Genomic DNA, 24,409 nt, shown 5'->3' with positions numbered 1-24,409 from the left:
GGCTGCGTTCTCTATAAGGCTTGATCGTTTCAGTTATCTTGTAAATTGCCAAGACATAACACTAATTAAAAATAAATAATTTTGACTTTGTTTGAAATTCAGGACCAGCTTCCTAACACCGTTGACGCTTCTTAAATATGGAATTTGTGCTTGACCTGTCAATGGGGACATCCCTCTCTCTCTCTTTACATATAAGATTTAAATAACCATTCATAAATAAAGCTTGTTTTGTTTTAACTGAGTCCATAACAATTGCTTTGACTCCATTTTACACACATCCTTGCAGCAAGAAAAAAATAAAACGTTTCAAAAGTCTTGACTATGATCAGTATCTTCACTACTCCTTCAAACCATGATGAATGAATTCAGACTGAGCAGAGTGTGTGACTCCTAAGCAGAACCCTTGGAGATGTCAATGTGTGTGTGGGTGGGTCTATGACAGCACAGTCATAAGGCAACCGTCTGTTCCCAGTCAAATGGCTTCACTATATTAATTCTTAAAAACGAAATGCACAATCAATTCCAGCACCTCCTTTAGTTTAGGACCGGTCCGGACGTCCTGTGGTAATATAGCCCTGCAGGCTGCTTGCTCACAGCACAGCAGCTTCCTGTATCCTCATCACCTCGCTTCCTGGATCCTCATCACCTCGGCCACTCCTCCTCCCTGTAGCTAGCTGGCTAGCTATCCCCAAGCGAGCAACACAATGGCTGTCAACCTCAGCAAAAACGGCCCAGCCTTGACGGCCGCCTATAAAGAAGTGGTGGATGAGAAGTCCAGCACCAACTGGTGAGATATGATTCATTTAAGATCTGATTTAATGAGCTTTGCTGTCTTTTAGATGAGAGATGAGGTGAGCTGTCGTCGGGCTAGCGAGACCAGTAACTTCTCGACCTGCTCGCCCGACTCTGGCTTGGTTTGATTTATGCTCCAACACCGTATATCCGCTCTTAATGGGATTATGTGAACGATGATCAATCGGCGTTTAATTTCATACTATCAAACGATGAAGTGGGATTACTTGATCTTTGCAGCGACGTGGCTGATGTCAGCTAGCTTTGCTGACTGATTCATTCACGGAAGTCGGGGATCACTACGAAGTGCGAGCACTTATTTCCATCATGGTGTTGCGAGACAGGACATAGATCCACATAAAACATTCAACATCATCCATAAAAAAAAAAACATTGTGGCAAAGAAAATGCCCTACCCTCGCTTTCTGTATTAAAAGCATGTTGAGCAGACGGATGCATAAACACAGACACAACACACATGGGGGAAGAGCAGGTTGGTGCCACTAGGATTCTGGGTTGTCCATGAGCCAGAACAACGCAGTGTTTAATTAGCGGGGCTCCGGAGTGAGTAACCATCATATGGACCCTCCCCTGAGGAGGGGAGCTGCAAGTCGACATGAAGCATGACTGTATTTAGAGACGACCTGGTTTAATTAATCGTGGATAACAACTGCCTTGGGCTTTGTTTCTCAAGACATTCAGAACTTGGCAGACGGTGTGCATTATTGGCAGTGCCTGAATGAACACATAACTAGTTTGTTGGAGTACTATGCTCTGTAGGTGGCAGGTAGTTATGTTTTGATTTGTGACTTGACTCATCTGAGATCCTAGATGCATGAAAACATAGTTTTGTAGTATAACTTGTTTTGAAACATTTTGGCATTCTGAGTGCACATCCACGTACAACTATATAAAGGGTTTTTGCATGTTCAATTCAGCCTTCTGTATCGAATTGAATGAAATTGAAATCATAATATAACTTTACTACCTTATTCGTAGTTCTAGATCTGGTGTGAAGCCATGACAGGAAATTCAATACTGTTCCTGTAGGAAGGTGGTTTTCAGACATTTCACTGACATAGCCTTTACAGGATGTGCAACTGGCCACATAAGACATAATATAAAGTAAAACTGCTTGTTTTGCAATAACTCATTTTGCAATAACTTTTGTGTAACATTCAAGTACCGTTTCAAATGACCTGTCCTGCACATATCTTTATTCAATACTAGTGATAGTGAGTTCAATAATATTATCAATAAAATCACGTCCTATACCTGATATATCCAACAAATAAAAGCTGCTGGCCAGCCTGCACCTCTCTGTGTTTAGAATAATCGTATTATCGACACTCCCTAAAGCCACTCGGCCATGGAAGCTATGCTGGTTGCATCCGAATTTTGCACAGCCAGTGCAAAGTTTTAGCAAAAAACGAGCAGAGAGTAGTACTCTAGATTCTCTAGATAGACCTACTTATTGGGAAGGGCTACATTTTAAACCTTTGGGTCTTTAAAGGATTTGCCGGTTTGTTAAGGCCCCAGCTTAATTGATGTCTCTGTCGGTGTCTAGGTGTATACCAGCCACGATTTGTGTTCAACTCACCCACTCCTGCACTGTAGACTCTAATTCCGATATTGGGTGGTAGGGGGATGAATGCCATCCATTATATTCCAAACGAGTGAAGCGCAGGTCCCTTGGTTTGTGCAACCCAGGTAAGCCAATACAAACCTCCCTGGCTTGGTGGATTCCTCCAATAGCGCAAACAAACAAATCCAAAAGTTTAGATTCTGTGTGCTCCCCATTGTTCATGCTCAAATACTCAGAGTCTGAGGTGTGCAGTTAAGAGTTCTGTGCGACGTATACTGGCTGCTTTATAGGCAGTGTGGTAATTCAGAATTCTGAATGCAGAGCAACATTTCAATAAGTTGCGAGGGTATTTGCTGGAGGGTGTATATTTTTTCTTCCCTGATTTGAACACGGCAGCAGAAATTTGTGTTTGAATGCCACTGGGACATTTGTGTTTAGTTAACGTTCTGTGTACATTCGTCCAACCAGAAACTGAGCACTTCATTTTGATTCAGAAGTGAATGCTTAGGCTGTCAAATCAGTTAAATAACACCCCCGCCTACACATGCCCTCGCAATCTATTGAAATGTTGCTCTGCACTCAGAATCATCCCACTGCTCCAACACAGCAATTCTCTTCACTCAGAAGATGCCTCACTCTCGAAGTCTTATGAGCACGTGCAGTAGCATGTAACACAGCATCGAAACATGTGGATTTGCTTGTCTGTGGTCACTATTGGAGACAGGAACCTAGTCAGAGCATTTCCACCCTTTCCTGGGTTGGACGAATCAAAGATGTTTATGGGAGCTGCTTACCACTCGTTTAAAATCATGGCTGGTTATCCTCTTGACATGGACAATGTCAACTAATAACCCAGGGTCTTAACAAACTGGCCAAACCAGTTAAAGTGAGAATATCCATAATTGAATTACTTCAAATATTATACTTGGAAGTTGTGCTTATTTCATTTTCTGAAATAAAATGTATCTACAACAAGGAAAGAATAACTAGGTCTGTTCATTCTGTTTTGAATGTGAAGTAGTCCATTCTTCTCAACTCTTCTATGGTGTAGAGTAGAATTGAGTCGTTGTAATCCATTTTGTCTTGCCATGTACATTAAAACCATTCATCACTACTATGTTCTAAATCTGTTGTCTTTCTTTCCAGGGCCTTGTTCACCTATGAGGGAAACAGTAATGACATCCGCTTGGCAGAAAAGGGGGGTGAGTCCCGGTCAAGTTTCATTGGCTGTTGTTTGATATCGGCAGATGTTGCTGAAAGGGCATGAATGCAACATGCAGCAGTATAGAGTCACTTTGACCTTCCTATAGGGTTGGGGCGATTTACCAATCGAACAGTATATCACAGTAGTTTACAATTATCCCCGTGTCCAATACAGTAAAGGAGGTAGACCTACAGCCCACAGGTAGACTGGGCATCGGGTCTGGAACCCAGAACCTCTCAGCTGGTAGTCTTAACAGCAGCTGAACCACTAGACTATCCCGTGCCCGACCCCTACCCAACGTCTCACAACCAACCCATTTATCTTTTGCTTCTCCTTTCGTTCTTCTCAGATGGAGGGCTGGAGGAGTTGGTGGAGGAACTCAACAGCGGCAAGATGATGTACGCCTTCTGCCGAGTCGAAGATCCAAATTCTGGCCTGCCAAAATACGTCCTCATCAACTGGGTGGGTGCCCCGTCATCCCATTGTGCACGCTTCACCGCGTCGCTCTGTTAAGCTGCAGTCTGCGGCACTGCGTGTGGCGGTGACTCACTCTGGTTCTGATTTCGCAGACAGGAGAAGGCGTGAAGGATGCGAGGAAAGGACTGTGTGCCAACCATGTCAGCTCGATGTCCAACTTCCTCAAGGTGACGATGTTTGTAACGCTCCAGAAGATGCCACCCCCACAGCTCTATTGATAGAACAATATGCCGACACAATCCTTTTTTTTTTTCTTTCTTTTTTTTCGGTGTGATAATCGCACTTTCCGATAAAGTGTCTTTTTTAAAGTGGGAAGTGATGTGTTGTCCCCAGGGGGCCCATGTGACCATCAATGCCCGGGCAGAAGAGGATGTGGAGCCGGAGGTCATTATAGAGAAGGTGGCCAAGGCCTCGGGGGCCAACTACAGCTTCCACAAGGAGTCCAAGCGCTTCCAGGACTCCGGCCCTCAGGGGCCCGTGGTAGGCAGAAAGTGATGTCTCCGTGTTTGAATCAAATGACAGCCAGTCAGTCAAAGGAGCGCTGTGTCAGAGTCTCGGGGGGTTGTGCCTTAAGCTGTTTGCTTACAATATGGTTCAACGACGATTGCACTGCAAATAAGTTGAGTGATGACCTGCGTTTGGCTGGGATCCTATTTCAAACTGATTTATGTAACCTGTAGTAAAAAAACAGTCAAACAGTCAAAAAAAAAAATCTTTGTGTGCGTATTCAATACATAGATCAATTATAATCTCCGGTGTTGCTTCAACACGGTTTCCACACAGTAGGGTTAGTCCTAGTGAGATCGCTGGGTGTGGTGGCCCAACATCACTAAAGTCAACACTGAGGTTCCATACATGCCACGCATATGAAACGCACGTCTTCTGAAGAGTCGAACCATTCCATCGTCTACAGACACCGTTTGTCATGGCTGCCCACTCGAATCGCAGTATGCCTGCCTGTCGTATCGGATCAGCGCCGTGTGTTTCCACAGCCCTGGGCATGTTGTTCAGAGTGACACACAACTCTCTTCCAGTCCTTCGGTGTGGAATGAGGTTCATTAGCGCTGGCGACCTGCCCTGACCTGCCCACAGCGCGGGGCCCTGTGTGGATTCAGCAGCCCTGCGTGCGTCTGTGTTTTTAAAATGGCTCCTCGGACAAGCGAGCGAGAGGGAGGACATGCTGTGTTGTAACCATGCAATATTTTAATTGATTTACATTTACATTTTACATTCAGAGTATGTAGCTTTTAACGAAACGCGACGTACAAAAAAGTACATTTGAAGAAAGATAAACAATATATCGCTGTGTTTGCCGTAAGAATGTTCATAGAAACAAGTGCCAAGCACTAACAGGAGCCAGGTTAACCCATTGCCCTTATACAACAAAGATAACTAGGATAAGCCGTTCAAACATTGAATAAGTGCGTAAGAGGGGTGTTTTTAGGGGAGTAAGGGGGGAGGAGGGGGGGTGGTGGGGGGTAAGGGGGAGACTATAGACTCTCTTGCAGAAGCTGGTGAGTGACTGTGCAGTCCTGGTATCAGCAGGGAGCTCGTTCCACCATCGCGGTGCCAAAACAAAGAAAAAAAAAAAAGTGTTTGGAATGTGCAGTGCCACCACAGCGTCTAAATTTAGATTCAATCTCAACTTCCTTTTTCCTTTTTCTTTTCTCTCCTTCCCCCCTCATTCCAGGGCTCTGTGTACCAGAAGACCAACGCCATGTCAGAAATCAAGAAGATCAACAAGGATAACTTCTGGGCCCAGGCGGAGGTACTGGGTGGGGGGGGGGGGGGGCAGAGCTCATCGTCGTGTCTGGCGGTTTGTTACTGGTAGTAAACGTCTCACCCACTATTGAGGACTGATTTGGTGGACACATTGGACATTGTACCTGCGTATAATTCCTTACTTGAAATCCCAAACGGTGTCTTAATGTGCGTTTTGTTTGCACGAAACCCGTATTGTCTGTTCTATGCTGCCCTCTTGGCCAGGTCTCTCTTGACAAAGAGACTGTAATCTCAACGAGACCTGGTTAAATAAAGGTTAAATAAAAAAAACACTTCTGTCTTACGTACGTCTCAAGAGCTCGCGACCGCTTCACATCGGGCCGCGGTACGTTAACCCTGCCGGTGTGAGTCGTGACGTCGGACGCGGTGGGTGGTCTGTGTTGCAGAAAGACGAGGAGAAGCGGCGTGCGGAGGAGAAGGTGAAGGCGGCGGACGAGCGGCAGAAGCTGGACCGGGAGCGGAAGGACAGGGAGACGCAGGAGTCCACCCTGAGGGACCAGCGCGACAAGGAGAGGTCCTCCCAGATCGACCAGCAGAAGTGGGTCTCCCGAGGGGCCCCCCCGGTGACTCCATCCACCGCCGCGTGCTTGGGGGGTCTTTTCAAGTTTCTAATTGGAAGTTCTCATTTTTTATTTTTATTATTATTATTTTTTTTGCTCAACAGGAAGTATCAGCAGCAGCAGGAAGTTGAGTGCCGAGAACGTGAGAAGCCTCAAGTGGTGAGTGTACTCTCGCCGATAGACTCGATTTATAATGCGCAAATGGACACAGAACGTGGCCGTGAAGGGACAGGACTTGATTGGGAACTGTCTGACCGTGGGGATGTGCAGTGGAGATATCCCCCCCGTAACATAGAGGCTAGTCTAGCGTGTGGCTGACGTGTGTGGTGCCGCCGTTGTCAGGAGGAGGAGGAGAAGGCAGCAGTGAAGACAGTGAATCGAGGGCTGTCTGTGGAGAAGGCCAACGTGAGTTCCTCTCTAAAACGACGCCGTTCCGTCGCTCTCCGGACTCTCCGTCCCTTTCACTTCCTTCCCGCTCCGGAAAGGATGTGTCTCTTTAACAGCGGTGTCCTGTTTTAACCCCAACTTTGACCACTGTTTAATCCATGTCTGTCTGTCTCTAACACTACTAACCTCATCAACGCCAGCTGAGCAACCGATTCCTTCTCTGGGTTTCTTGCGGGACGGTCGGGGGTCTTGCGGGACGGTCGGGTGCAGCGTGTCCGGACTCTTGACTTGTGTGCTGCTCTTCATTTGAGTTTTAATTTGTTGGTTTTCTTTAGGAGGCCGCCTCGCTCATCTCCCAGCGCTCCCAGAACCCCCGGGAGATGTTCAAGCAGAGGGAGATGGGCCGGACCCCCGTGGAGGCTGAGGTCCCCGCCGCGGGCCCCACCGCCGCCATGGCCCCGGCCAGCCCCCAGCCAGGTAGCGCCTCGCCGTCGCTCCGGCCCCGTGTTAGAGCTGAAGCTCGTTAGAGCCGAAGCTCGTTAGAGCTGAACCTCGTTAGAGCTGAACCTCGTTAGAGCCGAACCTCGTTAGAGCCGAACCTCGTTAGAGCCGAACCTCGTCAGAACTGAAGCTCGTTAGAGCCGAACCTCGTCAGAACTGAAGCTCGTTAGAGCCAAAACTCGTTAGAGCCGAACCTCGTTAGAACGGAACCTCGTTAGAACTGAATCTCGTTAGAACTGAAGCTTGTTAGAGCTGAACCTCGGTAGAGCTGAAGCTCGTTAGAGCCGAAGCTCGTTAGAACCGAACCTCGTTAGAGCCGAACCTTGTTAGAGCCGAACCTCGTTAGAACGGAACCTCGTTAGAACTGAATCTCGTTAGAACTGAACCTCGGTAGAGCTGAACCTCGGTAGAGCTGAACCTCGGTAGAGCTGAACCTTGGTAAAGCCGAACCTCGTTAGAACGGAACCTCGGTAGAGCTGAAGCTCGTTAGAACTGAAGCTCGTTAGAGCTGAAGCTCGTTAGAACTCTACAGTGTTAGAACTAAAACTTGGGAGAACTTTTCCTTTTTAGACTATTCCTCTCTTCTTGCTAACTCTGCCTTGTGAGAATTGTCCGTTTTCTGAACTGACCCTCATTAGCAATCTACATGGTTGGAACTCCACCGTGTTATGAATCCACTGAAATGGACAGCTCGGTTCTATAGTGGGCCTGGTTTCAGTAGTCGATTATTCCTGTAGCTGCTGGTCTCCCGGCTCTGTCTGTCTGTCTGTCTGTCTCTCTGTGCGGTGTCTCCCCCTCTGGTATCTCCTCCTTGGTTCCGTCTCACCTCCTGGGGTCTCTCTTGTCTTCCAGGGCGTCTGCAAAGCCCCTTCCTCTCCAAGCCGTGTTACGAGCCGGAGCGGACCAGCCCCACCCCGCGGCAGGCGTCTCCTGCCCCCCCCAGCCCGGCGGCCCCCCCGCCTCCCACCGGTTAGCCTCCCGGGTCTAGAACACAAAGATCAACCAGTGTCACATGGAAACCCGTCGATGTCAGCGTAGCTGCTTCCTTTTTCCTTTGCAACATCTTCTTTCTGGCGTCGGTGATACTTTTGGTTTTCATCCATGTCATCCATCAAGTTCAAGTTACTTTATTTTGTACCCAGAGGTCGATTTTGTTTGCAGTATAGAGTCCTCATACACACACACACACACACACACACATAGGGGAAGACATGGAGGCATGTACAAACATCAAACATCTTAGGACAGTAGAACAAAATGGCAAAAAAAGTTCTACAGGTCCAGACTGAAATCCATCCAGGCCCGCTCTCTGGCATGAGGTCCGGGTAACGCATGTCCGGCCCGAGTCATCCATATGCATGTTGTGCCTCATCGTGTGTGTGTGTGTGTGTTTGTGCGTGGTGTGTTTGTGTGTTGCTGTGATAAGAACCGGATGTGGATGAGAGCCAGTCCAGATTTGAGTATGATGAGCCGGAGACCGGCCCCCAGGAGCCCTGGAAAGGTGGGGCCCCCGTTTGCCGCAGGGGCCAGACCCTGAGAGTGAACCCTCACACACTACACTGCTCACCCGCCTCGTCACGCCATTGTTTTTGTTATTCATTATTTAACATCGCTGGAACCGTTCCCAGCCAGCATGGAGCGCTCCGTCTGCCCCCTGCTGGCGGGGTCGGGGAGGTGCTGTCCTGCTGTCCTTCTCCTCACTGACCCCCCCCCCCCCCCCCCCCCCCTGTTCTGTCTCTGTTGCCCAGAGGAGGAAGCGGCCCCTGAGCCGTACCGCGCCCAGGAGCCCGAGCAGAGGGATCTCTACCAGGAGCCGGCTCAGGTGAGGGCCGGGCGGTGTACCCCCCCCCCCCCTTCAGGGTCTGGCAAGAGACTCTGATGAATACATGAGTGAACATGCACAGTACAATATGATAAGCCGGGGAGATGGCTTTTCAGTGTCCGTGGTCCAACAGCCCCCCCACAGGAGCTGAGGACGTCCCAATCTGTGACCACGTTCAAAAGTCGCCTTAAGACATTACCTATTTCGCTCAGCATTCCCTTGAATCCATTTCTATTAAGTTTTTATTTATTTTTTTATATTTTTAATATTTACTATCGTTATCGTTACTTATGTTATCATTGATTTTCACTGTACTATTGTATTAAAATTGTACTGCTGTATTTCTACTGTCTTGTCAAGCACCTTGTATTGCAACTTTGCATGAAAGGCGCTATATACTGTAAATACAGTTTGTATCATATAGTGTGTGTGTGTGTGTGTGTGTGTGTGTGTGTGTGTGTGTGTGTGTGTGTGTGTGTCCAAGGTGGTGGAGGAGACCAACAGCTACGAGGTGACCCCTGAGGTGACCCCAGAGGAGAGCCCTGACCGGGTGCTCAGTGCCAGGGCGATCTATGACTACCAGGCCGGTGGGTTCACCGTGCATTTTATTATGTCCTGGGTCACAGTGTTGTCGACCTTTCAGTCAAGAATAATGAAATGTGATCAAGGTCAAGGTCAACTTCATTTATCCAAGTAGGAAATTCATGTGGTCACCATTACACGGTCCGTTGTTATACAGCCTAATGTATAGCATTAAAAAACATTAAGAGAAAAACGGACAAAGGACAAGACACAGAGCAGTAAGAACATAGAATAAACACGACAAGCATGTATGAATGAATAAAATAGTTGAGTGCTGATATATACAGTACAAGATGATGATAAAGTGAGCCATGCAGATGCCTTGGCTCGTGCAGAAGCCCAATAACATTTGGTGGTCCATCTCCGTGCGCGCTGTGAAGTCTTAAAGCGGACCTATCGTACCACCAGGTGTGAGTGTGATCAGCCGTTAACAAGCCGCTCTGAAAATGTGCCGCATCTTGACATCACAGATGGGCGTGTCCACCCAGATGTGTGACGGACAGATGAGCGACGTTTGCTACAGTCCACCGGGGTAGGGCCGGTGGACTGATCTATCCCAGTACACATCTGGGTGGACACGCCCACCTGTGATGTCAGAAGCGGCACATTTTCAAAACGGCTCGTAACGGCTGATCCCCGCTCACACCTGGTGGTACGATAAGTCCGCTTTAACCCCCGGACAACACTGCGGCGGCGGCGGTGGCGGCGGAGTATTAACGGAACGCTCTTCTGTTGGTCCCCCGGGCAGCCGACGACACGGAGATCTCGTTCGACCCCGACGACGTCATCACGGGCATCGAGATGATCGACGAGGGCTGGTGGCGCGGCTACAGCCCCGACGGCCACTTCGGCATGTTCCCCGCCAACTACGTGGAGATGGTGTGAGCTCGGCCCCGCCCACTAGATCAGCACTTTGCCCAAGACCCCCGTCCCCCCGTCTCCCCGTCTCCCCGTCCCATCCCGTCCCGTCCCCCCACCGTCCCCCAAGTGGTACCACACCCACCCTGCCCCTAGTGGGCCGGAGCTCGGTCAGAACCAGCCCGAGGTGAAGCGGGCGTCCTCGTTATTGACTAACGACCCACGCTTCGCTGGAAGGTCCAAATCACGGGGCCAGGTTTTAAGAAGGTAATATTGCTCGAGAACAAAAAAAAAAAATGATATTGTAATGTCAATGTTGTAAACCATGGATGGAATAGCTTAGGGTTTTCCCAACGGGAAACCCGTCTCGCCCCCCCCCCCCCCCCCTGTTCTCTCACGGTCACTCACCCCGCGTCCTTACCTGTTGTCGTGATGCGGTAAAATGTCAGCCTTTATTCATACGACTTTAATTCCATTCGCAGCGCTAATCACACACTTGTAGTTGACATTCCTTGCGTGAACTTGTTTTTACTTTGGGTTCAGTCAGACTTTAGCAGTCGCTCCTTTTCTAATTCAGGAAAAAAAAAAAAAAAGGTCTTAATAGGAGCTTCTGCCACAGCGTCATCTCTTGCTTTATGTTGGCCTTTCTTCACTGAAAGACTGAATTTAACTTCCACTTGTGTTATTGCTGTTTCTGGTGAAGATAGTCTTTATTGAGCTTGAATCTTATGGGAATTGCAGAACAACGATTAGCTGATGGTTGCAATTTCAAACCGATCATGAGATGGTGTTTGGTGATATGTTTGAATAAAAGCGTCCCTTTACTTTGGGTTATGAGGTGGTTGGTTTCCAGTGGTCGCTGAGTTTCCACTTATCTTTGCGTACATATCAAAGACATTGAAACTGTCGTTGACTTATTTGTCGAGTTTAGCCTGGGGATCGATTCAGGTCAACTGTTTCACATGACTGACTGCCATAAGTGAGGGGATTTAAATAAAGTGGTATCCTATGTCATATTTTAAGTGAAATTTAAATTTGTAAAACTAATTTAAATGGACATACTGAAGTACACCAATTGAAGCAAAATACATATACAAATTTTAAAGAGATAATTTGTCTTGAGGGGCATGATTCACCTGCATTATTCTTTCTTTGTTTTTCCAGAGTATATTGTAATGCAAAGACATTCATAATAAAATATTAAAAGTCTCAATGTTGTTTTTAAGAACCTTTACCCTCGACATGTGCACGGACATACCCTGCATCGAGTCACACATGCAGAGAGGTGCTGTACAATCCATTTCCTGGAACCACGCCGCAGTGCAAACTATTTGGGTTTTCACCCTGGTTTCGATTTCACGTCATATAATTTCACTTTTATTTACCCCACATCCTTTGCAGCACTAGTTTTGACAGTGAGCTTAAATCTTATCTACAAGATTGATGATATCACCTGACAGGATCCACCCATAGGTGGGCTCATCTCAGATTAGTCTTTTTAATCTCATGCATATTGTAGTACTATTGCAACATGTTTTAACTTGAGGTCATGTATCGGTCATATGAAGATGCACAAATATGACACTAATTAGTCTGGGTTTTGTTTATTTGCATATTCATTCAGTGCCAAATTTATACTCTCATCCCTAATGCAAATATTAGGCTTCAAAGTAAGGTGAAAAAGCTTTTGACTCTTGCTCTGACACACATGATTTCTTCAGAAGTTAATAATATTCCAGAGCGTTATTTTCTGATTGTGGGATGGTTTTTATGCTCCAGTTTCTGTTCTTACCTCAGAAATTGTTAGCAGGGGATTTCTTTTGTGGTTTTTGTTCATCATTAGCTGTTCAAAGCATAATTTATAGTGCGAGCTATAGATGATTCCAAAAAGCAGGATTTACCACTTTCTTTTTACCACATTTTATCACATTTTCCACTCACACGAATGCTGTTTTGATTTGAAAGCTGCCTTTCCCTCTCAGATAAGAACAGCTTAATGTGCTTGATAGTTAAATGTCATTTCCTATACGAGTAGCTGATAAAGAACAGGGCATCCCCATTTCAGATCAAAGACGTGTGGAGGAAGTGTTTTATCTGGTGATAAAAGCTCTGCCAACAGATTGCAGTCCCAGTGAAGCTCAAATCAAGAGACAAGCGTTGTATCTTATTAAATAATCAATATTGATCAGCATAATACATTACAAATGAGCTATGTGAAATAAGTCAGGTATAGTCTTGACTGATCGCAACTGTGTCCATTCATTCTCTATTCAAATTATATAAATAAAGTGTTACATCTACCTATCTGTGTATGATTGAAAGATAAAGTTATCAGGCTGACCTTTACATGGGCCTAGGTTGAGGTTATGGAAATACAAAGATAAGTAAGAGACAGTTAATGCACAAGCCACGTGCTACACACCACATTCAAAATGAATGCCGTTCAGTTCAGACTAGCTTGCTTTATGATTCCCAAGAAGGGCAACTCATTCATACCCTACCCATCCACACGACATGTAAGGCAACATGTTAGTAACATGTCAGAGGAAACAGTTCAACACTAAGTAAAAAACTAGCGGAAAAAAAAATGCGAATAATTAAAAAAAAAAAAAAAGATTAAACAAGTGGACAGTTACACAATTAAATATTTTTTTACAAACAATGAAAACCACAAATGAAAAACAAACAAAAAACGTTTTGTTTTAAGGAATGGAATGGTGGATTTACTACTGCTCTCCTCAAGGGCCACTGATAACACGGGCCTGAGGGCCCCACGGTGGAGTCACAGTCCCCCAGGGCGCACAAGTCTCTGGGCTCCTGTAGTGTCGGAGCAGACTTTCACAATACCGCGCAGGCTATTCTTGTCCTACATAGACAACCCATTTAACTGTTCAATAAAAGAGAAGTTGAGAAGACCCTCATAGAATCGTTGATACAAGTGACGTCAAATAGTACCACAGATCGAGAACAGTTCGGCTTCCTCGTCAATTCTTTGACGTCCACCCTTCAAAACCGATTGAGTTGAGCGTCGAACACCGTTCCTAGAGATGTGTCGACAACTTGAACCACCTGACTATGTATAATGCCAGCTATAATTTACATTCTCTACACTCAAATTCTAGCTGTAAGCTCCTGAATTTAATCTTGTTAATAATATGAGCGTGGAGGTCCGAGTATATTACTAAAGGGTTTAAAATAAACATTCAACAGAAAACACATAGAGGTGCAAAATATGTGTGTTTAGTAAAAGGTACTCTATGACATGCTAAACCTAATGCTAAACCCAAGGATCATACAAAACATAAATAGACATAATACGTTTTGACACATAAGATAGACCAACACTTCTTAAATAAATCAATAAATCAATCACGCAATAAATCAATTAATCAGGACAATTCTTATTTAAGATTAAACCAGTTTAAATGCCTGGAAAACATTGAAGAGATCATTTGAATACATAGCCCAGCCTCCTAGACACGCTTGCTTTTTGTCTTTCTGCCGAGCATGAACCAATGGAGCCGGGCTGTGGTGACATCTTCCGATATTGTGGTCAGAAGTTGACGGGTGGTGCATGAATTGCTGGTGCCAATTTAATTACAGTGACGCTTGAGACAAGAAGTCAGCTCTTTGAAATGGGTAAGAATTCACTCTTTTTTTTAATCACGTTTCATATTCTTTACTGGTTCCTATTGTTACAACAATTATCCCACATATGTATGAATATGAGCATGATTCATAATTATTCATTTTATTGTGACCTACCTTATCTTGTGTTAAATATGAAATATATATCTCATGTTTGTACCTTGGTAAGTAAATAATTGTACATCTCGTATAAGCCTCTGGGTAGGTGGGTTTGCTAAATAAAAGTTGCTTAAACGTGAATTAAGATCCAAAAGTTCATTATGCATTAATTCCTGAAATGGAGAAGTAATTTACTATTGAAAGCAGAATTGAAGGTTCAAGCCACAGCACAGGAAACAAGCAAATTCAAAAGAGAAGTACATCAGTTTCACAGACATATGATATCATTGCAGATGGTGTGTCGAAAACTATTGAGAAACCTTGTTCACATTTATTTTGGGAACTGCAATATTTCATGCTGAAGACCCTTAATCTTGCATTTTATGTTTAAAGCCCTCTTTATGGCACTCTTAACAAAATAGTTTATTACTTCTAAAGAAACAAGTTGGGGATCCATAACGTATTGATCAATATGAATAGGGAAGAAGAATTGAAATGTGCATGTTTGTGTGAAAAGTGAATTAAATCTCTTCCGCTGTGTGGTGAGTGTAGGTAGGCTCCATAGCAGGAAGTGGTTTTGTTACCCGTGGTTTTGAATCCGTTGATGGTTTGGTTTAATATTTATCAGCAGGACAGATCGACATGGCTTGCAATTATAATTGTCGTATAACCGAAGTGACAAATATGTGTTTTATCATGCCAAATAAAATAACAATGATATCTTCAAAACAGCTCAGCAAGCAACCCCAGTAGTTTGAATGGAGTTGCACTGTACACTGTATACTCTACAGTATCTATAATATTAGTGTGTCTGTGTCTCGTGTCTAGAGTCTGAAGAGGTGCAGAGTGACGTTTCCCAGGAGCCAGGGGCCAGTGAGGGCCACAGAAATGCTGGGAGCCAGGTATATCAGATGACTTATAAGAATGATTAATGATGTGCTGCTCAGCAAACAACTCAACTTTGTGGTTAGTCGGAATTTCTGATGATTCTCATTATCAGTTGCATTTCGTCAGAAATCGTTCATACCTGTTGGTGTATAAAGTCCAGAGCAGATACAGCGAGTGGAATGACAACAAACACCCCACCACATATATTTCGTTATTACAAACAGAAACACAGAGTGAGGCAGAATGCCCCCATTCTGGCAATATGAAGCGAGAAATTGCGAGTAAGATCTATCAAATTTCCAAAGCGGAATCATCTTGAAACACTGGTGGTTTTGTGGTTTCAGATGGCCCGCCGATAACATCAGTAAGGCTGTTAAGATACATATATATTATATATATATATATATATATATGCATATGCATAAACACATTTTTAACTATTAACACAATGTATGTGTATTGACAACAATATCACTCACAAAAAAACATAATAGGGTGTTGATCAAACAAAAACATCCTCATGCAACAGAGATGTTCACTGGTGTGATGAGCCGTGTGGCTTACTGTAAGCGCTTCAAACATTTCCTGTAGTCTGATCACATGTAGAACGATTTGAACCTTGTTTCAGTTCACAAATGACTCGATACGTGTGGAAGTAAACATTTTGACTGTTTTCTTTTACTTGATTTGTCAAATCTGTGGCTTTACAATAGGGGTCTTTCAGTTAACTGCTGGCATGCAAATATATCACGGCTTTTACGTATGTTTCTATGTATATATATATATCTATATATCTATATATATCTATAGATATATAGATATATATAGATATATATAGATATCTATATATATATATATATATATAAATAATGCAGAAATAGAAACTGCATATGCAATTCAAAAATAAGGTAGAATATGTTTGTTCATTACTCTCAAAGACCATCCTATTCAACATGGACCAAAGCATTGCATTCATGAAACAAACATTAAAACAGTCATCAAATTCAATCGAATCCAAAGATGGTCGATAAAAGCTTTCATTCATTATACCAATACACAACTTTCTTCAGCCCACATATGAACAGTTCGTCGTCCTTTCTTTGGAAACAGACACAGCACAGGACAGGCCAGCCAGACTGGAGTCTTACATCACATGGAAACTGAATTCCCTGGTAGCCATGGAGTCGTGGACTAACACATGGAGGAGATATAGCTCGATAGTGACTCACATGACTGCACCTTCACTATTACTCACCAAAGAAACACACTTCTGGGAACCGGCAAGCGTCGAAGAGGAACTTGATTCAATATGAAACCATTCATGATGTGCTTTAATTTACAAAGTGTCACACAGGAACTAAGAGGCCTCTAAATGTGGTCATTCTAACTGAAATATCAACATTGTGGTCTGATGGACCACTGCGTGTTTCCCAGATGTTCTTGTCCATCAAACCCAAAATTCACACACACACACACACACACACACACACACACACAAATATACATTTATGAAAATCCAGAAACACGCACGCACGCACGCACGCACACACACACCAATATTAAGATATAGATAAAGATAAACTATTGCAAGATAATCCATGTGTTGGGCCATATGTAGCACTAATAAGCACGACTATCAACAACTTCAACTTGATCTCAGCTGATTCTCTTCATTATAACCCTGTAGCTAAAAAAGACAGATGGCTCCAGACCAAAAGTACTACCAAATTGAACCCACAAGCATGTTTCCTTTCTCAAGACAGGATGCATAGTGGTTACCTATTGAGAGTCTGTCTGTACAAGCCAAGCGTACCCTTTCGATGTTTCATTTCGGCTTTTGTTTCTCGTGTGCAGCAGACAGCGTCTCAATTGTTCTCTGGTCTCACGACATCCTCGGACCCAAACTGTCTTCTAACCAGAATCTTTAATCTACAGCTGGTCCAGGATGCCCCAACCCGTCTGATTACACTGTAGGATGCACTAACGTCATATTGGTTCTGAACCCAGGACGCCCCGGAGTTGACGATGGCTGAGGCCAGCGCTCAGTGTGAAGCTGGTGCCAGGCAAGACAAAGGTGCCGAGGTGGAGGAGAAGTCCTTTGTGTCCAACCTGCACAGTTTCATGAAGGAGAGAGGAACGCCCATCGAGAGGATCCCACACTTGGGCTTCAAGCAGAGTGAGTCTTACTGCTTTGACCTTGCAGCCGTTCCTCACCGTTGAGATGTAGAAGCGTGTATGGTATGAAAGATGTCAGACGTGCATAAGGAAATTAATAACAATGCAATGCATGTTTTATCTTCCTGTAGTCAACCTTTGGAGGATATATAAAACTGTTGGGAATCTTGGTGGTTATGACTCAGTGAGTAGATGTTTTTATTTTATTTTGCCTACCTATATTTCACATTTCACTCACTCAGATCTTTGGTAGTAAGTTTCACAGTTCAAATAATTGAGACAAAGATTTTTGTACATTCTTTAAATCAAGATGCATTTAAACACTTTATCTATCGTTCCCCCCTGACCCGATCGAATGCCTTTGATGAAAATACATCCAAATTTCAAACATGAATGTTTCTCACCATCACCATCACCAACAGGTGACCGCACGGCGTCTGTGGAAGAGCGTCTACGACGACCTGGGAGGGAGTCCGGGCAGTACCAGCGCCGCCACCTGCACCCGCAGGCACTATGAGAGGTGAGGTCTCTCTCTCACCTCTCTCTCTCTCTCCTCTGCCCCATCACACACGCACACGCATCAAACCAAGCGGAATTGATCATTTACTTTAGGATGAGGTGACTAATCGAGGTCCTGACTCCCTGTGGTCACTAAAGACCCCATGGCACTCTTGAATGGTAAATGGTCCTCATTTATATAGAGCTTTTATCCAAAGCGCTTTACAGTGTTGACTGGCATTCACCCGTTCATGCACACATTCACACACCGACGGCGGAGTCGACCACGCAGGGCGACAGCCAGCTTGTCAGGAGCAGTCAGGGTGAGGGCGTCTCGCTCAGGGACACCTCCACACTCAGCTAGGAGGAGGAGCTGGGGATCGAACCAGCAACCTTGCGGTTACCAGACGACCCGCTCTACCTCCTGAGATAACACTAATCTTCGAAAGAGAAGGGCTGCTAAACCCAGCATCCTGGGCAAATTGGGGTTGAACCAAAATGATCGCCTCATAAGACATCCCGGGACTATCGTTGGATAGTTTAATTCCTCCCATCTTGCACACTGGTTGTTGGATGAGATGTGATAAAAGTCTTTGGATGAGATGGGATAAAATGACTCACTCACACAGACACAAACACACAGTCGTTGTGTAAAGACGTTTGAGTGCCATGGAAAGTTATGTATTTTCATTCTATTATTATTTGAATAATCATCAATGAATTCAATATGACGTGTGTCCGTCAGGCTGGTTCTGCCGTTCGACCGACACCTGAGAGGAGAGACGGACAAGCCTCTGCCGCCGGGGAAACCCCGGAAACAGTACCGCAGGAACATGGAGAAGGCCGGCAAAGAGCGGGGGAAGAGGAAGACTGTCCGGATGGAGAAGGAGCTCCGTGAGGTACATGAGGGAACCAATGCTGGAGCTCACTGTTGAACTGTTACGCCGACGTCCAAATAATAACATGTTCTTCACTGACCACAGGCTCAGAGGAGAACCAACGCTACAGAGCAGAGTGAGACGGGAACCCAGGCGTACGCAGCGCCGTGGCCCGTCTCCAGATCCCTGCTGAGCTGCCCGCAGACCCACCAAGAGCCTGCCGATGTTCGCGCCGCGCTCTACGACGGCTCCAGACTGCTCTGCGTCCCGCTGCTGCCGTCGTCGTCACAGCCGCCGGGCGATCACGCGGTCCCTCCTCCTGGGAAGGGCCTCTCTCCCCTGGAGAAGAAGAAGCAGGTAGCCCAGGCCAGCCTCAGCCAGCCCCCACACCCCCAGGACGAGGATAAAGACAGGCCCACCGTCATCCACCGCCCCCTGCCCCAGGCCACGCCGCTTACCCCCGCTCCCAAGGGCGCCTCCTTCGAGGAGTCCCCGAGGCCTGTGTCCAGCTCCTCGTCCCGCTGCTCCTCCCCGCCCTCCTCCCTCTCCTCGGAGGACCTTCCGGCAGCCGCCGGAGGGAAGCCTGAACCGAACGGAGCAGCGACGCCGCCCAACTACGTGACGCTGGTCAGCGGCAGGTGTCGCAGCGAGTCCTTCACTTGTAGTGCGATCGCCAAAGGTCAAGACATTCCTTTCCCTGGCACCCACTTGCTGAAAGCGGACTCCATCCAAATCGAGAACAAGGACTCTGTATGGAGAGCGGTCCAAAGGGCTGGCGGAAGACAGTCTGCTCCCGCGTGTCCAAAGTCCACGCCTTCATCCTTTTTCGCATCCTTTAACGCAAACTGGCCTCCGGCACCTACCTCGAGTTTCACCAAAGTCCTTCCAAAACCGGCACAACCTCTCAAACCGACTCCTTTCCGAGGTGGTTATAAAATGTACCCGGCTGGGCCGACGCAGCCGCACGACCAGCCGGTGAAGAAGCCTCATCACATCCCACCTTGGCTCTATCAGACATCAGAGAGGAGGGACAAATCCAAGCTGTTCCCTGCCAGCCAGCCTCGGTCCCTTTACGGTGGCAGCCCGCCCCCTCCGTACTACGTGTTTAGCGGCTATGGGCGGGCGGTCAGAGACACTGTGCCCCCACCGCCGCCTCTCCAAGCCTTTGTGCACGAGAGAATGAGGACACCGCACTCCCAGCCGCTGTACCACCAAGCCCCAGTGGGGCACCCAGCCCACTTAGGGTCTGCCAGCTACTCTTACCCGTCTTACTGCCTCTCTGCATGGAGCGACCCGGGCGCTTCTCCTCAGTCCCTTTATCCTCGAAAACTGTGATACTGTGCAGAAGAAGAAGAAGAAGAAGAAGAAGAAGAAGAAGAAAGATAATAAAGAGGAGTAGAAGGATTGTTAATATAGGTCAATATAGGATGATTGTGAATTTAACTCTTTGACTGAAAATGTGTTCTTTCTCGTGTGTTTTCTGCAGTCGTTGTGTTAAGCACTATGAGTACAGTAATAACTGACTTTTTTTAAATGTGAGTTGAATGGCATTTGAAATTGTAACGTCAATGTGTGCTTTCTTTTTAGAATAACACATTGTCTTAGCAGATTCCCACATTTTCCCACAAATTTTTGATGGTGTCAGCATCAATGTATCAAAACTGTCATTTGCAACTCGTTTTAAAATAAATGAGTTGTCAATATCATCTTCTGCTTTCTGGTTCCAAAGATCAAGTTTAGGCACAATTATATCACTTCATCAGGGAAAATTTTAAATTGTTCAGATAACGTACCACCAGTAATAAAAAAAAGGCTAAATCCTCTATGAGTCAATAGATGTTCTATTCTCATAGCATGAGAGCCTAGACTAGACTTCATGTTTTCTTTGAATTATTAGATGAGATTGGTGACACTAAGCAAACGGATGAGTTGATTGTGAATGATCCAATGTGTAGGCATAAAAGTGCCTACCTATATCTTTATTTTTCTTTATATTTATTATTTATCTTTAGTCAAGCACGCGTATTATATTTTCTACCACTTAAACTAGAAATGTTGAAAAGTATGAGATATGACAGGTTAAGAAACGTATGGATTTATTCTCAATATATATGGATAGAAATGACCGATATATGGGTGTTTAACATTGGGCCATACTGGGTAGTTGAGACTCCACCGTTGAAGCACGACACGGCACTGTTCGTGAACTGCTTTATTTCATAGACACTTTATACATGCTTTATACATAGAAATTTACGATTTTTAATACCGAAGAAAAGTCAACGCCCGATGGCCTTATGGGAAATGGAACTTTTCAATACACACGCAATGTTATTACCTTAAAATCTCAATTAATAGCACGGGCTTTTATTTGTTTCAATAACTGAATTCAATTAACCGGCTTAGGACAGGCCTTTAATCATTTACTTTAGATGTTCCTTTTGGTCCACTGATGCCATCTACTGGCGAAAGTTGGTGATGCTCGGAAATACGAGGTCTGATGTTGTCATGCGAACCTGGCAAGGCGCTGGGGATAGAGGGCAGAACACCCAAACTTTAGCCAAACGTAACACCTTTCTGACGCCAAAACATGTCTAAACTTAGAGATTAATCATATATATACATATATATATAAATCTCATTTTCACCCTAAGCGTTCAACTTCCTGAGAAATAAGAAAGCCAGAAAGCGCCAGCAGCATTCGTCGTCGCGTCCTGATGACGACGACGACAACAACAACAACAACAGTGGAGTATCAGAGCGAACAAACTTATTATGAGTCTTGACCGACACTTGTTATGATGCCGACCAACACGAGTGTCAGTTTGATGGTCATGTATGAAGACGAGTCGGTGTATGTCAGATATCATGACGGGTCGACGCTAAACGTGTCCCCCTGCGGCTCTGAGTTCATGATGGTGAAAGCGCCCGACCCCTCCGCGCATCCTCTGCAGAGGACCCAACACGTTCGACAGAGGACACGATTCGCCATCAGCACCTACAAAGTACTGAATATTTAGTTATCATAATTATTATTATTGTCTCTTGTTGATCTTGCTCATAACGTCAGTATGCTACAGATGCATCTAAAATACTTGCTCAAATACCCTATGTCTAAATGTCCTTGGTTTTGTAGGAACTAATGCAAGGTGCGTTGGTGTTCAGGAATACATACGCTTCAAGGCCATATCTTCCAAGTGAACTCATCGCAGCTGCTGATAGAAAAGTGAGTCATTCTGGTAACCCCCCACGATGCAAATCATTAGGCTTACCCTGGTTATTCGGAAATGCACACTTCCTATTCTCTGCAGCCTTTCTTTAGTGTCAACTCTGAGGCGGACTGGCCCCGCGTCTCCTGTGACGCGGAGCATGGCCCCGGCGGTGACACCAAGGTCCGGTCCGTGGAGGGGAGGGCCACCCTCACCTTGTCCTCCTCAGGAGAAGACTTCTCTGTGGAGTTTCTGTGCAGCATTAGTCAACCCGACGTGGGGCGCAACGCACACAGCACGGACCCCGCCCCCGGTCCGATGTTTCAACCACGGGACCCGACAACGGTCGGTCCTCAAAGAATCAGCGGCCATGTTGACAAACCAAAGGATATGACAAGAATGAAGATGAACCGACCGCGGCCGTGTTCTCCTCAGGGTAACGGCAGCAGCCCTTCTCTGCCCGAGGTAAAGCACCAAACAACAGTAACCCAGCTCTGTCCTCCACCATGACTTCTTACCAGTCTCTCCTCCCAATCTATCGCCCTGTTCCCATCCAAGTCAGACGACGTGTACCAGTGCACCACGCTGGTGGTCCAGCGTCACTCCTGCCTCTGTGTTGCCCCCATGTGGCGGTACCCTCTCTCTGTCGCTCGCCGCCACTGGGCCGCACGCCACGAGGCGACTCCCGGACATCAGGGGGCGGGTGAGGAGGTCGTCCCGACGGAGGCGACTGGCGGCGAGGACAGGCGGTGTCCCGTCCCGGAGGCGCTGCCTCTCCGATGCCCCTCCCCTCACCAGCACAGGTATGACACACTGACAGTAGTGGAGATGACGCACTCACTCAACAAAGTCCCTCCATTTCCGTCTGTCTGCTCCACTGTTCCCCAGCTCTGTCTCCGTTTAAGCTTGCTCACAGTGGTCTGTCTTCTTGAATTAAGATGAGATGGCACTTGCAGGTGTTTTAGTAACAAATTACAGAAAGGACATATCAATGAATACAAACCACGGCACAAAATAACACAATGACACCATAATACACAAGATGTATACATATTCAACTGGCTGACCGTATGTCAACACATTTGTATGAAGGAGCTGTCCTCCGGTTGCATTGATAAAAAAAAAATCACATTTACATAATTAATGTATTAACTATATCACTATATATCTATAATATAGAACTATATAATCAACATGTCCCCATGAACCGGGACAAAAGTGTTGCCTAGTAACGCGGTTCAGTAATTAGTAACCTGATGAAACATAGATTAGTAATAGCAGTAACTCTAGTCCCCTGCCGTTATATGTAGTTTCAGTTATCTAGAGTATACTCGTCATGCGTGTCAGGTGGAAGGTGAAGTTCCCCCCAGCCCAGGGTGAGGAAGCTCCAGACCAGGACTTCCCTGGGGAGCTGACCAAGGTCATGTGGTGTCAAGGAGTGATCTACAGGTGTGTATGTGTGTTGTGTTTGTGTGTATCTTATATTTGAGCATTTATCCACTGATGGCACCATAGATGTAGAAAGTACGAACAAAATAACTATTATGTGTCAGTTTATATTATTGTGTTTCATGGGATCATGAGTCAGTTCTATACGTCTGTTTATCTATCGCTAGTCTTCTGTGAAAGTATTGCAGGGTAGCATTGTTACATTTGTTCATATCAATATTTCACGTGAGAATATTTAAGCTTGTTAAGACAATGCAATCTGCTGTGCAACATTGTGTGTTTTTAAACAATATGTAAGTGTCAAAGACGCCTAAATTGAGAGTGTGAATGCATGTCTTTTTACTTTCCCCGGCGTCTCTCCTGACAGAATACTTAGCGGTTCTATATCAGTCATCGAGGTTTCCCCCGGCGACGGATCAGTCATTCGCTCTAACAACGTCCTGAGCAGCTATTTCACTCATTATAAGGACGACTCTCAGTCAGGCAAGGTGAGTTTCACTTTAGCATGCTGGCGTCCTGCCACACCGCATGTTATATAGGAGTGTACTGTAATTACACATTATGTATTATGAGTATTATGTTTCCCTCGCGGCTAACCATGGATGACTGGCAGAAATGTACATCATTGATTTTCTGATTGTATTGCAGGTGAAAGAGATCACCTACCTGGTCAACAGCCTGCCCCCGGACATACCTGGGCAGGTGTACTCCATCAGGTCCATTGTGAGTCGTGCAAGCAGGTGAGCCGCCGCCGCCACCGTCGTTGGGATACGATGACCATTCCATTTTGTTTCTTAATCTCACCTTCTGTCCTCCAGAATCCTCACCTGTTACAACGAGGCTACGGTGTCCCTGACGCTCTCCGTCATGCCGAGCTGTTTGGAACAGGTTTTTAGACATTGATGCATCTCTGCTCCAGTCAATACACACTGTGCTTGTATTTAATTATTTAGAATTTACTGTATATTGTTTTTGTGTACAGGAAAGTAATCATTTTGAGCCTGTGACGTTGGGG

At 45.7% G+C, this 24,409-nt stretch overlaps 3 protein-coding genes across 3 annotated transcripts in view; all 3 read left to right on the top strand.

The window, feature by feature from the left end:
• Nucleotides 1-642: 642 nt before the first annotated feature.
• Nucleotides 643-11,759, top strand: dbnlb (drebrin-like b). Its single transcript, XM_084468299.1, has 15 exons — nt 643-787; nt 3,524-3,579; nt 3,931-4,043; nt 4,151-4,225; nt 4,392-4,538; nt 5,749-5,826; nt 6,227-6,378; nt 6,505-6,559; nt 6,743-6,805; nt 7,123-7,264; nt 8,141-8,257; nt 8,715-8,789; nt 9,037-9,110; nt 9,595-9,697; nt 10,441-11,759. The coding sequence occupies exons 1-15, from the start codon at nt 705-707 to the stop codon at nt 10,575-10,577; spliced, it is 1,470 nt and encodes a 489-aa protein (XP_084324425.1). The 5' UTR covers nt 643-704; the 3' UTR covers nt 10,578-11,759.
• A 2,332-nt stretch (nt 11,760-14,091) lies between these two features.
• On the top strand, nt 14,092-20,442 carry LOC311343429 (uncharacterized protein). Its single transcript, XM_084468296.1, has 7 exons — nt 14,092-14,189; nt 15,126-15,199; nt 17,193-17,361; nt 17,492-17,544; nt 17,783-17,880; nt 18,604-18,757; nt 18,842-20,442. Exons 1-7 carry the CDS (start codon nt 14,186-14,188, stop codon nt 20,069-20,071), a joined length of 1,782 nt encoding a protein of 593 aa, XP_084324422.1. The 5' UTR covers nt 14,092-14,185; the 3' UTR covers nt 20,072-20,442.
• Nucleotides 20,443-21,291: 849 nt separating this feature from the next.
• Nucleotides 21,292-24,409, top strand: part of cUnh5orf34 (chromosome Un C5orf34 homolog) — a 3,954-nt gene continuing 836 nt past the window's right edge. The window contains exons 1-9 of the mRNA XM_084468297.1: nt 21,292-21,741; nt 21,873-21,962; nt 22,048-22,410; nt 22,504-22,748; nt 23,293-23,394; nt 23,762-23,882; nt 24,043-24,134; nt 24,213-24,282; nt 24,377-24,409. The exon at nt 24,377-24,409 is cut by the window's right edge and continues 65 nt beyond it. Coding sequence (XP_084324423.1) covers nt 21,535-21,741; nt 21,873-21,962; nt 22,048-22,410; nt 22,504-22,748; nt 23,293-23,394; nt 23,762-23,882; nt 24,043-24,134; nt 24,213-24,282; nt 24,377-24,409 — 1,323 coding nt within the window. The 5' untranslated portion in view covers nt 21,292-21,534. The remainder of the gene's footprint in view (nt 21,742-21,872; nt 21,963-22,047; nt 22,411-22,503; nt 22,749-23,292; nt 23,395-23,761; nt 23,883-24,042; nt 24,135-24,212; nt 24,283-24,376) is intronic.

This window comes from Micromesistius poutassou (genome assembly GCF_964030765.1).
Source record: "Micromesistius poutassou genome assembly, chromosome: 5".
NCBI classification, from domain to species: Eukaryota; Metazoa; Chordata; class Actinopteri; order Gadiformes; family Gadidae; genus Micromesistius; species Micromesistius poutassou.
The sequence above is the reverse complement of the archived record's forward strand: the minus strand, read 5'-3'. Positions and strand labels throughout refer to the sequence as shown.